This window comes from Panthera leo, chromosome B2 (assembly GCF_018350215.1).
Source record: "Panthera leo isolate Ple1 chromosome B2, P.leo_Ple1_pat1.1, whole genome shotgun sequence".
Taxonomy (NCBI): domain Eukaryota; kingdom Metazoa; phylum Chordata; class Mammalia; order Carnivora; family Felidae; genus Panthera; species Panthera leo.
Window position 1 is genome coordinate 31,528,067 of NC_056683.1, and position 15,419 is coordinate 31,543,485.

Sequence of the window (15,419 nt, forward strand, 5' to 3'; positions counted from 1 at the left end):
TAAAAATGACATTCAGAAGTTGAAACCCTGTCCACTAAATGAAATAGCACCATAGTGTCAAGACTGGCTCCATCCAAATTTCCTAAGGGAGGACATCACTGAGATCTCACTGGGAAGAGTCCTGTCCAACTCTGCTAAATGCTAATCCAGCCTTTAAGTGACTCAGTCTTCTGTTGACGAAGTATGTGTTCCACAGTAAGAAGAAATTGGCCCTGTTTATCCATTTCTTATTATTGTTATTTTTCATTAGGTTAGGGACCACTAACCTGCTTCTCACTTTAAGTTCCATATTAGTGCTAGTAGCTTTCTGAGAACTGTAGGACTTCTGTACTGAGTACCACTTTCTTTTGGGAACCAATTTAACTATCTTTACTGAGGATATGAGCCCTTATTTGACATTTCTTATGCACAGCAGAAGTGGAGCAAAATTGCTTCTCCTCTTGCTTTCAGTGAAGTTCAGCCTCAAGATCACCTGTACAAGTGATGGTTAGGTGACAGTCGCACCATTGTGTTTCCTGCACTGTTCTTATATTGAATTAATATTGAAGAAGGGTGTGAAGTATATAATAATTAAAGAAGCATAATTTTATTACTCATAACATAGTTAGGTCATACTCCTTGGTCCATTTTTTCAAAAATTATATTCAATTTTATCAAATATATACACATAAATTATATTCAAATTTATATGAACAAAAGTTGATAGTGTTCTTTTTATGTTTCAATATGTTCCTGATATAGAATTACCTTTCTTTGCCATTCCTTTTATTCTATAATCTAAGGTGAACCTTAGCTTGGCTTTCCCAGATTATCACATCACAATTAGCTTCTGAGTAAATTAGGATTACAGTTTGTCAAATTAAATGTGACATTGTCCTGGTCATGATCACATGACTTTCAATAGTACTGAACTATCACTGGGGTCCAGGAACATGGCTTCTTCTCAAATCCAGAGACAATAATGACTTCTACCCAACCTCTCCACAAAATGTTAAACTTAATAGAAATATATTTTTCCAAAGTGAGATACTATTTCTGTTCTGAAACTTGCACAGCATTATGCTGAGAACTCTGGAGTCATGATGGAAAATAATAAATTGGATTTAGGAATTTGGGGACCACTGGTTATCTTTACTAGGAGGGACACTTGTACGTGAGCTGTGGGTGTCATTATATAAGGTAAATGCAAATGTTGTTATGTCCAGCAGTGAGTGACACTAATGAGGGAATCTTTTCAAGGAACTAGAATTACAACACAGCAGCCACCTCGATTTATATAAATAAAATGCCATCAGGGCCTTTATTTCAAGATTAAGTAATTTGAGAGGTTAAGTAATTTCCCCAAACCTACAACACTATGTTATGGTGCAAAAAGGACAAGATTAAAGGTCTTTCTGACTTACAATTCTCTTCCCACCACCCCTTCAGCTCCTAAATACACTCACAAGTACATTTGTTGAAACAACTCTGTCTTCCAGTGAGAGAAATAAATGCTCCTAGAGTTTCAAACTTGTGTGAAGCACAAAATTGGCTCACCATAGACGTCCAAAAATGTTTCACATATAACTAGATCAACCCTTAAGAGTACTAAATTAAACCAACCTTTCTAACTCAGGAAATTCTAAGTTTCAAAATTGGATCTTAATACTGAAACTCTGACCAGCAACAGATGATGCTTTTCATCTCTGAGACTGATTGGTTTTCAACACAGAGATTACCCAATCCAGAAACAAAAATGAATTCCTTCGTTGGTATTACTTCGGATGTGGGTGAAGGATGGTCCTAGTCCTCACTGAAATTCGCCTGCTCCCCAGACCCTGTCCTCTCTGTTCTCCAACATGGCATGCCTGTGGTTCCCTAGAAGTTTCCTGATGGCAGCTCTGATGGTAATGCTGATGGTGCTGAGCCCTCCCCTGGCTTGGGCCAGGGATACCCCACGTAAGTACATACCTTGGTGCATAAGCTATTGTGGGGTAGAGGTAGAAAGGGAGTTAGCTTTGTCACCACATCCAGGCCAGGTCCCTTAGAAATTTCTGACATTTTCTTCAGTGACCACCCATCTTTTTTATATGGATCCTCCATTCTTTCCACAAAAAAAAAGAGCCTGCACACTTGTCCTAGGGGCCTCCATATATATAGGCCATTTCTTCTTACTTCTCTTCTAATAAAACCTCTCCAGCCTTCCATCCCTTTCTTCAGGTTCTTCAGAAGATTTAGAAATAATGGTGTCCAAACAGTTTCCCATCCAGTTGTTCCCTTTTTTATGTTGAGTTATGCCAGAAAAAGGGTAAGTTTGTCTGAAAATTTTATGGGGAGTCAAAAGAGATTAGAAAGATCTCTTTTAGAAGACCTTGTGTTATGGCCTCAGCAGGATCTCTGATGTTGGTGCCTCTCCCTAATATGTGAAGATATATCAAAGGGTCTCCCCCATTATTTCCCTATCCTTTATCCCCAAACCCTAAGGTCTGGAAGACCTGTATCCCTGTGCTATAGATTCTCTGACAGATGCTGGGATTTGTTCTCCCTCTATTTCTTCTGTGGAGAGTACCCTAGAACTGAAGCACAGAACCTTAGTACTTGAAATGACCCTATAGGTAAGGAGCATCCCTGGGTGTTCTTTGATGCCTTAAAGAACTTAAGCTATCTTCTAAAACCCTGCCACAGGTTAGTGTTCATTATGAATCTATTTTGGCCTTTCTATACTATCAGCTTCTCCTACATCTCCCCTTACTCTGGCCTGAGCCCACAAGAAGGAATTCAACTAATACAGAAAAAATTATATGAAATTCTATTTGCATATGTCAAAAATTGTCAAGTATCAGCAATTTCATATGGTTCAAACTGGACACCCTGAGCAGGTTACCAGTGGTGTGAAGGTTGTTTATATTCCTGGGGCTGAAAGTCAAGGGAACTCACTGGCCTCCTGGAGTCTTAGCCCCAAAGTTTGTAGGGTCATTCATCATGCCCTCTCCTTAATTAGCCATGTTTTTTTCCCTCTACTTCCAGTTCCTCCCTATTCTTTCTTCAGCTATGTCATCACCATAACTGAAAATCCCCACTGTTTGCCCAGACCCTCAACACTATCACAGATCCATTGGATGAAATGAATTATAATGAAGTGTTCTCCTTCTTAAAATCACTTTTCCTTACCTGGGAATGTGTCTTCTGACTAGTAGGAATAGAAAGAGGAAGTTTGTCTGAATTTTTCACAGGAAGCAGATGGGATCTAATGTATTATCAGAATAAAAGAATGTTGGAGCTTGAGCCCCTTCATACTTCCAGAATACTCGCAATGATCAGGTCCCAGAACACTGGGTTTCTTCATTTGGGCCACAGATATTCTTAAGCAACTGTTATGTACTGGGTTCTGTTCTAGGATCAGAGAATTCTATTTGGATAAGAAAGAAAGGCCCTACTGTCATGGAACTTACCTAACGACAATAATAGGATAAATATTTAACAAAAAAGAAAAAAATTCCAGAGAGAGCTATAAATGCTCTTTAAAAAATATATCAGGACTGTGAAATGGAGAGAACTGGTTTCACTGACTTCAGCACAGTGGGTAGGTAGTTCTCCCTGAAAAGTGACACTAGTTGACACATGAGTGATGAGAACAAGCCAGTCATATGAAGGATCTAAGGGACAAGTGTTCCAGGGAGAGGGAACAGGGGAAAGGTCAATGTGTGGGAAAATGTTTGCTGAGTTTAGAAGACAGAAAGAAGGCAAGAGTGGCTGAAGCATAGCAAGGAAGTTGGAGAGTGACATAAGATAAGGTTGGAGAGGACAAAAGGAGCCAAATCATCTTAGATCCTGATGGCAATGGTAAGAAATTTGATTTTTATTTAGAGAGATATGTGGGGCTACATAAGGGATAAAGGTGAGTCCATTTATATTTTAAAAAATAATTCTAGCCACCATGTGGAGATTGGAAAGTAGAAGGCCACAAATGGAGTCAGGGAGACCATCTGGGAGCATGATATAAGGGAAGACATACTTGTGGCTTCATTTAGTGTGGTAGTGGGTGACAAAGACAGTAGTAAAGGCAAAGTGAACAGATATGGGACAGATATTTGTAGGACATGTTAATGAATTAAACGGGTGGGGTGGGTAGGTAGAAAATCAAGCTTATCCCTAAGGATTTTGTCTTCAATATTGAGTAGGTGGATGCTGATGCTGTTTACTGAGATAGGGAAAACTGAGAGAGGAAATTATTTGAAGTGGTGGTTAGAAATAAAGACTTTCTTTCAGTTTGAAATGATTGTTTTTAACTTCTTCTTTAAAATTTTTTAATGTTTATTTTTGAGAGAGAGTGGAGAGAGAGACAAAGCATGAGCAGGGGAGGGGCAGAGAGAGGGAGACACAGAATCCAAAGCAGGCTCCGGGCTCTGAGTTGTCAGCACAGAGTCTGACATGGGGCTCAAATCCACGAATGGTGGGATCATGACCGGAGCTGAAGTCGGACGCTTAACTGACTGAGCCACCCAGGTGCCCCAAGTTTGAAATGATTTTTGATATTTATGTGGAACTCTCATTGGTCAGAGAGAGAGTTCAAGAGGAGGCCAGGTCTGGAGGTATGTATGTTGGTGTCATCAACACATGTGCTGTGTTAAATTCCAGGAAAGTAGAGGAGGTCACATAGGGACAGAAGAGGGCAAGAACCAATGAGTTAGCTAAGGTGACTGAGAAAGGTACCCAACACATGGAAGTCAAGGAAAGTAGTTTTCTTCACTGAGGAGGGAATGGCCGATTGTGGTAAGTACCACCAAGAGGTGGGTGAATTGAGAACGTGACAGCAAAGTGAACTGGGTTTGGTGGACTTGATGTTTGCAGATTCGGTCGAATATCCAAAATAGAAACTGGACTGGAGCATTTGAAAAGAGAATGGGAGCTAAAGAAATGGAGGATGGATTAGAGATAACTCTTGAGTAGTTGATCTCAGGGAAAGACTGTACTCTGGGATCAGGAAGCAGCTGGACCTAAAATATAAGAATAAAAGAGCACAGGGCAAGTGTGAGGAAAGGGCACAGAACTTTTTGGCCCTCGCCAAGCATGCCAGTCTCCCAGAATCTCCACCTGTTCACTAACCCAAAAGCTCCCTGAACCATGACTTTTGGGCTTTTATGGAGGCCTCATCACATAAGCATCATTGATTAAATCCTTGACCATGATGACGGAACTCCAGCTTCAGCGTTTCTGCCCTCCCTGGAAGTCAGGGGGATGGGACTAAAAGTTTCAACCCACTTGGTTGATTCTCCTGACAACAAGGGTTCCCAAAGGGGTATCCAAAAGTCACCTCATCAACATAACATAACATAACATAACATAACATAACATAACATAACATAACATCAACATAACATAACATAATATAACATCAACATAACAAAAGACACCTTTATTGTTCTTATCACTTAGGACATTTCTAGTCTCAGGAGTTCTGTGCCAGAAACTCAGACTAAGACCAAGTATATATTTCTTATTATAAATCATAATACAACAGCAGCTGATTGCCAAGACAAAGAAACCAGTAAACTTTGGTCCTGAACACATTTATTTTGCTGGAAAAACAGCTCTCCATTAAAACTAGATTTTTTGAAAATGTAAGTTTCATGTAGGACCAAGATTTTAAAGAGGTATGATACTGGAACTTTTTTCCATGTAATTTTCAACTTCTTCATGATTAACAGTGACTTTTTCACCAGTTTTTTCCAGATGGTTTTCACTAGTGGTTGTCATCCAGAGATAGCTCACCACCCCTCCTCCCTGTTTCTTTGCCCCATGATTATTTGACAATATCTGGAGCCAATTATGGTTCTCACACTAGGGGTTTCCTCTGACAGCGAGTGGGTAGAGGCCAGGGAGGCTGGTAAACAGCCTACTATGTCCAGAACAGGCCTCCCCAATCCACAACTACAAAAATGATGTGGCCCAAAATGTCTATATAGTGCTGAGGCTGAAAACTGCTTTATACTGTACTACTTCTAACATTTCTACACTCACACTTTATATACACACTCATCCTCCAATTTAGTATTCCATGGTTAATTTTAGCTTGTTTCATTACTAGACAGTTGCACAAATTTACCACCTTTTGTGTTGAATCCATTCATTCAAAGCAAGTGCAACTCTTCATTTTTATTTTTTGCTTTAAGCCAAGTTTTTCAATATTTCATGAGCTTTTGCTCATTACATCTTTATCGACTTTCAACAACTTGCGTTTTTAAGTTTTAAATAGTGGTGACTGACACAAATATTTTCCAGTACAATGCCTCACATTTCTGCAGTAATTCTATTTTCTAGACCATTGATGATATCAGAAGCTTCCATTTATACATATTACTTTTTTTTAATGTTTATTTTACTCTTGAGAGAGAGAGAGAGCACAAGCAGGGGAGACAGAGACAGAACCTGAAACAGGCTCCCGGCTCTGAGCTGTAAGCACAGAGCCCAATGTGGGGCTCAAACCCACAAACAGTGAGATCATGACCTGAGCTGAAGTCAGGCACAACCGACTGAGCCACCCAGACCCCCCCCCCCCTCACTTTTAACCACAGGGTTATTCTTTAACTCTTTTGGCATTGTCAAATGACAAAACTAAATCAATTTAGTAAACTATGTGATATCCTTTATTCAAGGCAAAATAATCCATGGATGGGGGAGTAAAGTGACTCACAAACTGTGGAGCACTTTCCCCAAGGGATTTGAACATCTATAGAGCATTAGAAGAGGGAACATGGAGACAGTGCATGATTGGCTAGAAGGTTAGGGATTTCCTTGTAAGGTGAGCAGGTGTGACTTTCCAAAGTCAGGTAAGCTAGCTAAACCTGAGTTGGAGAATTGTGATTGGTATCTGTTAAGGTTGCTTGACAGGTGTTTCCTGTAAGTGCAGGATGACTTAAGTTTAGATTTGGGATGTGAGTGAGATGCTGGGGTAGCCTCCATTTTATGGGTCCTGATAAAGAAATTAACTTTATTTTCACAGTTAAATGACATACAGAGAAAAACACCAAATCTGTATACATTTATATCATATATATCTATGCTTACACATATTAAAGCTACGGAATCACAAGAGCTCTGAGACACATTTGACTCCTTAATTCATCAGATCATATTTGCCGTATGAATTTTGGCACCAAAAAAAAAAAAAAAAAAAACCACTTGATTTTCTGAGCTTCCTGGATTTAGAAATTCGGAAGTGGGATTGTGACCCTGTATTAGGATCACAGTTTTACTCTCCTTAAAACTCTTCATAGTCTCCCATTATATGTAATATAAAGTCAAAATCCTAATATCACCCTCAGGCTTTAAGTGCCCAGCCCCATGTGATTTCTCCTTTCCTACTCTCCTTTCCTAATCGTTTCCCTTTCCTCTTCTCACTGTCTGTGCTTCAGTGAACTCTTTTCTTCTGGTTTCCCAAGCAAATTCACCATCAGCTCTTTCAGGCTTTTGCACATTGTATTACCCTTACCTGAAATGTGTCTTCCTTTCTCCCAAACACACACACACACACACACACACACACACACACACACACCCTCTAGTTCACATCTAGTTACTCTTTCCTGTCACATCCTAAACATCCCCCTTGAGACCACCTGTCTGGCACCCTAAGGAAACTCAGATCACCCAGTTATCCTCTGCTCTAGAACTGCAGGCTTGTCTTGTGACATTTCTCACCCCAGGTAAATAAAGTCCTGCCTGGCTGGGTTTTGTCCATCACTTCCCTTAATTTTAAGCCCTGCGAGTGGAGGGGATGTGGGCGTGTTTCCCTTCTCTGGGTTCCCAGGGGCAGCAGGGGCCTGAGCCACTCAGCCCAGACCAAGTGTTGGGTGGGGGTGGGGGAGGGGGACGCAGGTGGGACTTATGTCAGGCCAGGAAAGGGCTGTGGGAGGCGAGGAGGGAGGTGGGTGTCTGCCCGGAGGAGGCGTCCAGGAGGAGGCGGTGAGGGGCAAATCCTCAGGCTGGGAGGTCTGCCTCTGAACCAGAACCCAGTGACCCGGAGAAGCTCCCAGGAGAGGGGTCACCTCCCTGCCTCCCCCCGCCCCCCCCCCCCACCCCCGGCAGAGAAGAGAAGAGCCGTGGGTGCTCGGTTTGGGGTTGTAGGTGGACCCCCCCGAGTGGTGGCGACGACAGTGTCTTCCAGGAGCCCCTGTGTGACCGCGTCGCCCTGTCCCCACAGCACATTTCTTAGTCATGGGGAAGGCCGAGTGCCATTTCACCAACGGGACGGAGCGGGTGCGATTCCTGGCCAGATATTTCTATAACCGGGAGGAGTTAGCTCGCTTCGACAGCGAAGTGGGGGAGTTCCGGGCGGTGTCGGAGCTGGGGCGGCCCACTGCCAAACACTGGAACGGGCAGAAGGACTTCATGGAGCAAGAGCGGACAGCTGTGGACTGGTTCTGCAGACACAACTACGGTGTTGTTGACAGCTTCACGGTGCAGCGGCGAGGTGAGCGGGGCAGGGGGGCTGGGGCGGCCGGGGCTGCGCGTGTGCGACTGTGAGACAGAGACTGGGTCCCAGTGAGCCTACAGGGTGTTGAGCAAGAGCACGTCACGGGGATCCCTGCGAGAGTGCGACGTCGGGGAGTGTGGTGTGCCTTTATGACTGTGGGGACAGCGTGGTTGTGTCCTTGTGTGACTGTGGGGACAGTGTGGTGTGTCCGTGTGTGACTGTGGGGAGGGCATGGATGTGTCCGTGTGTGACTCTGGGGACCATGTGGTTGTGACCATGTGGACAGTGTGGTGTGTCCGTGTGTGACTGTGAGGACAGTGTGGGAGGGGTGCCCTGTGATGTGAGGGGGACAGAGAATGGGTGTGAGGGGGGCTGTGGGCCTAGATGTGGGGACAGGGAGGGAGGGTGTGTGGGGAGAGGGAGCAGAGGGGTGTGTCAGGCATCCTTGGTGGCCTCTGAGGCAGAGGTTAGACAGTACAGGGGCTGGAGGTGATGGACTGACTGGGGCAGGTCATTGGAGACATGGAGAAGGCAGAGGACAGTATCTCCAGTTGGGGGTGAGCGTTTACCAGAAGGCAGATGAGGATAGAAAAGAGTGGGGAGAATGTGAGGCCAGTCACACTCTGTTTCTGACATGTGTGTGCCCTTCTTTCTTTCTTTTTTTCTTAATTTTTTTTTCATTCAGTGTTGTTGACATACAATGTTTCATTAGTTTCAGGTGTACAACATAACACCTTTGACAAGTTATACACTAATCAGTGCCCACCACAAATGTACCATCTGTCACCATACGTGACTATTACAGTGTCATTGACTATAGTCTTTGTGTCGTGCCTTCTATTCCCATGGTTTACTCATCTCATAACTGGAAGCCTGAATCTCCCACTCCCCTTCACACATTTTGTCCATTGCCTACCTCCTTTCCGTTTGGCAACCATCAGTTCTCTGTATTTCTAGGCGTGATTCTGCTTTTTGTTTGTTTATTCACGTGGTTTTTTTAGATTCCTCATGAGTGAAATCATACAGTATTTGTCTTTATGAGTCTGACTTAGTTCACTTAGCATAATACCCTCTAGGTCCACCCGTGTTATCCAAATGGCAAGAATCCCATTTTTTTATGGCTGTGTAATACTCCATTGTATATATGTACCACATCCTCCTTATCCATTCTTCTATTGATGGACACTTAGGTTGTTTCCATATCTTGGCTATTTTAAATGTTGCAATAAACATAGGAGTGTATATATCTTTTTGAATTAGTGTTTTTATTTTCATCAGATACCTAGCAGTGAAATTATTAGATCATATGGTATTTCTAATTTTTTTTTGAGGATGCTCCATACTCTGTTCTACAGTGGCTACACCAATTTGCATTCCCATAAACAGTGTATGGGGAGTTCCTTTTTCTCCAAATCCTTGACCACACTTGTAACTTCTGATCTTTTGTATTTTAGCCATTCTGAATGGTATAATGTATTATTTCATTGTGGTTTTGATTTGCATTTCCTTGATGATTGGTGATGTTGAGCATCTTTTCATGTGTCTGTTAGCCATCTGTATGTGTTCCTTGAGAAATGTCTGCCCATTTTTTAATCAGATTTTTTTAAGATTTTAATTTTTTTTAAGATTGTTTATTCTTGAGTAATCTCTATATCCATCATGAGGCTCAAACTCACAATCCCAAGATCAAGAGTTGCATGCCCTACCTACTGAGCCAGCCAGGCATTCAATCAGATGTGTGTGTGTGTGTGTGTGTGTGTGTGTGTGTATTGAGTTTATAAGTTCTTTATATATTCTGGATATTAACCCCTTAGAGTATATATAATTTTCAAATATCTTCTTTCATTCAGTAGGTTACCTTTTTGTCTTGTTGATGATTTCCTTCATTGTACAAAAGGTTATTTGGATATAGTCCCAATAGTTTATTTTCCTTTTGTTTCCTTTGCCTTGGGAGCCATATCTAGAAAAATGTTACTATAGCCAGTCTCTGAGAACTGCCTGTTCTCTTGTAGGATTTTTCTGTTTTAGCACATGCCTTTCTTAATTCTGAAAATTCTGAGATAGGGGCACCTGGGTGGCTCAATCAGTTAAGCATCCAACTTTGGTTCAGGTCATGATCTCTCAGTGAGTCTGAGCCCCAAGTCAGGCTCTGTATTGACAGCTCAGAGCCTGGACCCAGCTTTAGATTCTGTCTCCCTCTCTGTCTGCCCCTCTCCTGCTCATGCTCTGTCACTCTCCTTTCTCAAAATAAATAAACATTAAAAAAATTTTTTTAAATTTCGAAAACCCTAAAATAAGTGTGTCTCTGTGTACATAAGCATTTCACTGAGAAAAAAAAAATATCAGACTAATTGTTGAGGGCTGGGAAACTTTGAGGCACCTCTACTCTCTCTAAGGCTTCTGTTAGGTAAATTTCCTGGGACTTTTTTCTTTTCTTAGAGAATATGTTTACACATAGTTGAAATGATTGTAAAACTACCTTTCGAATTATAATTTTGATTCTTATCATTAACATACTGATGTATCTCTTTTTATAATGTCAATCATATTTAAGTAGCTAATACTATTTGTATAGTTACAGCAATTTACTTCACAATCCCCTTTGTTAGGTTCTTTCAATATTGACACTAAGTTGGAAATTTCTCTATTTTTTTTCTAAGCTTCTATTTTTTTCACATATTTATATGCCAATTATAATTACTGCCCTAAGTATTTTCTATTATCCTATTATCTCTGAGATCCCAGTTTTTTTCAGTAATTTTATGGGTTCCCTATGTAGTAAGATTGACACTTAGCTGCTATTTGATTCAGCATTTTCACCATTTTCGGGTATATCTCATTCTGTTTTTTATTTTCCATGTTAAGAATTTACACATTTTTACTTACTGAAATGTACTGTGAAATTGTTGCCAATGATTCACCACCAATCTGAAATCTACTACTTTGTGGTATTATATAAATGTTGTCCACCAAGTTTTCCATTTCTTTTAAAACAATTGTATTAAGTGAGGGCCTGATAGTGTCAAAGATATCTCAAATGGTAAACACAAAACTAACGAATCCCAGACGCTGCCCTGGCTTCAAATATCAGTTGAGAAAAAGAGATAATTATAAAATAACAATTCCAATAAATGTGGCTTTTTGTTGTTGTTGTTGTTGTTGTTGTTGCCAAGGATAGAGATGGATCACCTGAGTGTAAAGATAAGAACTTTTGAATGAATGACTTTCCTTCCTTCTTTCGCTCTTCTTCAGGATCATGCTTTTCTTGAGACTCAACTCATAGATACATAAAACCATCTCTGTGTGTTCCTGCCTCCCAGGGTGGAACCATTTCTGTCATTTTCTAAGGTGTGAGTGCACTGAGGTAACATTCCCTGGATTTCCTACCTTTTATCCCCATCTAGACAACTGCTGTTCCCCAATTCATTCACAATGCTTTGAATCATATTTTCTCTCAAAGTAAACAAAAACAATAAATAGCTAGCATATTATGAAAGCTGAGTTCCAGCCACTGTTTTACATATTTTAGATCCATCGGTCCTCATAAAAGCCTAAGAGGTAAGTTAATATATTTTCCCCTTTGTAGGTGAGACTCAACTAAGGCACAGAAGAATTTAAAAATTCTCCCAGGTTCAACTAATAAGAGTCAGAGCTTGGATTTAAGCCCAGGCAGCCTAGCTCCAGATGTGATACCTTCAATTAATATATCTTATGTCAGGCAAAGATTTGTAAACACTTCAACAATGAATAACTGTTTCACACTATGGAAAAAAAACACATAAATTTCCATAACACCTCTCGATTCTAATGGGCCTGTGCTGTCAGGATTGAATTCAAGACTCATGAGACTGGCTGGTACTGGGCCACGTGGCCAGCTTTGAGGGAGGCCTGCACGAGATGCAGCCTGGGACCAGAGACCGGAGGCAGGAGGGCAGCCAGCCAGGGAGACTCACTCTGTCGTCCTCACTTAGTCCCGCTACCACTTGTCTTCTAGTTGAGCCGACAGTGACCGTGTTTCCCTCGAAGACGCAGCCCCTGCAGCACCACAACCTCCTGGTCTGCTCCGTGAATGGTTTCTATCCAGGCCACATTGAGGTCAAGTGGTTCCGGAACGGCCAGGAGGAGGAGACTGGGGTCGTGTCCACAGGCCTGATCCGTAATGGAGACTGGACCTTCCAGACCCTGGTGATGCTGGAAACAGTTCCTCAGAGTGGAGAGGTCTACACCTGCCACGTGGAGCATCCAAGTCGCACGAGCCCTATCACCGTGGAATGGAGTGAGTAGCTTTCTGATCTCATAAGTTCCTCACCCAGCAAGGAGGGGACTTTGCTTTCCCTGAGTGTTAAGTCTCTCCTCTCCCCACATCATACTGTCATTTGCTCCATGTTCTCCTCACCACAGGTCCCTGGGGGTAGCCAAGTGATTGTTTCCACAAAGACCTTACTCCTTGGGAGACAGTTATGCCTGGCAGGCAGAAAGAGGTCATGCCTGTTTTGAGCCTCCCTGTGATATCACAGTTCATGGTTCCCCCTTGACCCTGGGCACCAGCCCCCCACCTCGGGTTGGACTTGTGCTTTTGGCACTGTTGCTCTGAGTTACCCATTGTGACCTAAAAAGAGGTATGTCATCTACAATGTAGGGACCTTCCTGACATGAGGAGAGTCCAATCTCACCTCAGGTTTCTATTGGCTCTGTTCCCCTGGACAAGCTACTTAAACCTCATGGAGTCCCACGCTCCTCCTCCATCAAATGTTGAAGTAGTGGATTTAACAGAGCTGTGATATTTAAAATGACTTCATTACCTGAGTCTATTATATATTCAGTGTGATTTTTAAATCTCTTTTATGGTAACGTCCAATTATTCTAGTACCTTCAGGCAGACTTCTTCCCCCATTCTCAACGCTCTGAATCTGAGTCTCAGTTGGAGGAGGACTAGGGATAAACATCACTACAACTAGCTTCTTCTCTCAGGGGTACAATCTGAATCTGCACAGAGCAAGATGCTGAGTGGAATCGGGGGCTTTGTTCTGGGTCTGCTCTTCCTGGTGGTGGGGCTGTTCATCTACTTCCGGAATCAGAAAGGTAAGGCACCTGTTGGTAATTGAGACTCCCCATAGAATTTTTAGGGGAAGAAATATGGCTTTTTTAAAGTTATTTCTCTGTGTATCAGAGGCTCTTTATAAAACATCTCTTTAACCTGGAAATTTCCTGAAAATCCAGACATTTCCTGGAAACGCATGGAGATCTTGGGTAGAATCCCAGGGGCAAATGCAGAAGGAACCACTAATGAAATCACAGTGGATTTGTATGACAGAAATTTCATAGGTCACCCCTCTCACTTTCTGCTCTCCTCTCAGCCCTGCCATCATGTGATGTGGGTGGTGGTGTTAGAGAAGTCTAAGGAGTGGTCTCTGGGGCTGGGGACACTGTATTGGGGACAGACTTGCCGCCATACTTTTAAGTATATATGTTCCCCCTCTCTTGCAGGACACTCTGGACTTCCACCAACAGGTAATGCCTTTAATCCTCTTGTAGAAATAGACTTGGCCTCTTAGAACTGATGTAGAGACAACAAGCCAGGAGACAGAAGTCATAGGAAGACTGAAATGTGATCAGACAGTTTGTAGTAAAGCTTCTTTTCACCTGTTAATAAATGGTTTGCACTCGAAAGTAGCTTTGGTTCAAGGATACTTAAGAATATGTTCTTCTTACTGTGGTGCTTTGACACGAGGCCCTGAGAGAGGGGAGAGGAAGCTGCTTGTGGAGGTGGGTCTGGGAACAACACTCTGCTCTGTCTTCTGCAGGACTCCTGAGCTGAAGTGGAGATGCTGACACTTCAGGAAGAACCTTCTTTTCAAGATTCTTTGCAGAGTGAAAAGGTTCCCAGCTTGGCTAGGGGAAGAAATCTTGCTGCTTTAAAAGTTAGTTCTCTGTAAATCAGTGACCCTGTAGAAAGCATCTCTTTAACCAGGAAAGGGCCCATATTCCTTCCACAAACACGGTGCTTTCTCAGGATCTGGTTTGCCCTGGCTTCAGTGACCCCGCAGAACCCATGCTTCCTGATGGCTCCCTCCACCCCCTCCTTGACCTGGAAGCCCCAGTACTGACTGCAGTTCCTTATCTTCATTCTCTCCCAGCCCCCTGTGAATGCAGCCCTTACAGCCTCCCCTGCATTGGAACTCACCTTCTGCTCACGTGTCTTTAGAAGCTTTTCTCAAATAAACGTGAAAGAGACTTATTTTTAAGTATTGGTCTTAGGGACAGGGGCCTCTGGGAACACTCTCTGGGTACAGATGCTTGTAAATACCATCTTCCCACACTCCCCTCTGCCTTGCTAAAAAGCCAGCAAGTGCAATCTTTTTTTAGTCACATTTTCCTTTATTTATTTGCCTTTTTTCTTTTCTTCTTGTTTTCTTATCATTTTCCTTTTTTTTTTTTCATTTTTTCTTTTCTCATGGCAGTTCCCATCCTTGTAATGCCCTCTGCCTTGCTTTCACCAGTGGGCATCATCTTTGTGCTATCCCTCTGCCGTGTTCTACAGCATTAATATCTCCCAGAGGGGAGCTTCTACATATGTCTGGTGCACTGGATTTTATGCCTGGTGACCTGGTTTTTGCAGCTGCCACCCAAAGAGGTGTCCCTTAATTGCCTGGCTCCAAGGGCACTGGGACTTGTGTCTCAGGTTCACATAGGACTACAACAATCAGAGAGGCAGTTCTTGGCAATTGTCTATAGGACTGATTCTTGGTGGAGGAATGCTCCCAGGATACTGCACAGGGAGCAGACTGAAACACACCCCCAGTCTTTCTGAGAAAGAGGCCTATTTGGCTTGCAAATTTGTCCTGAGGGGCAGGCTTCTGGTTTGGCACACTTCTAGGGTATACAGAGGTGCTCTCAGGGAACAGAGACCAGTTGATGCAATCTTTGTGCTCTCCCTTTGCCTTATTATAGCTCACCAGTATCT

The 15,419-nt window shown here is 42.6% G+C and overlaps 1 protein-coding gene and 1 long non-coding RNA gene across 2 annotated transcripts; one reads left to right on the forward strand and one right to left on the reverse strand.

Moving 5' to 3' along the window:
* The first annotated feature begins 1,744 nt into the window (after positions 1-1,744).
* Positions 1,745-14,693, forward strand: LOC122219747 (DLA class II histocompatibility antigen, DR-1 beta chain-like). The gene is made up of 6 exons (XM_042938402.1): positions 1,745-1,938; positions 8,183-8,452; positions 12,450-12,731; positions 13,427-13,537; positions 13,943-13,966; positions 14,260-14,693. The coding sequence occupies exons 1-6, from the start codon at positions 1,839-1,841 to the stop codon at positions 14,271-14,273; spliced, it is 801 nt and encodes a 266-aa protein (XP_042794336.1). The 5' UTR covers positions 1,745-1,838; the 3' UTR covers positions 14,274-14,693.
* Positions 11,597-12,505, reverse strand: LOC122219748. Its single transcript, XR_006202536.1, has 2 exons — positions 12,409-12,505; positions 11,597-11,644 (listed from the first exon to the last, which is right to left on the reverse strand). It is a non-coding gene; the product is annotated as an uncharacterized LOC122219748 (long non-coding RNA).
* Positions 14,694-15,419: the final 726 nt, after the last annotated feature.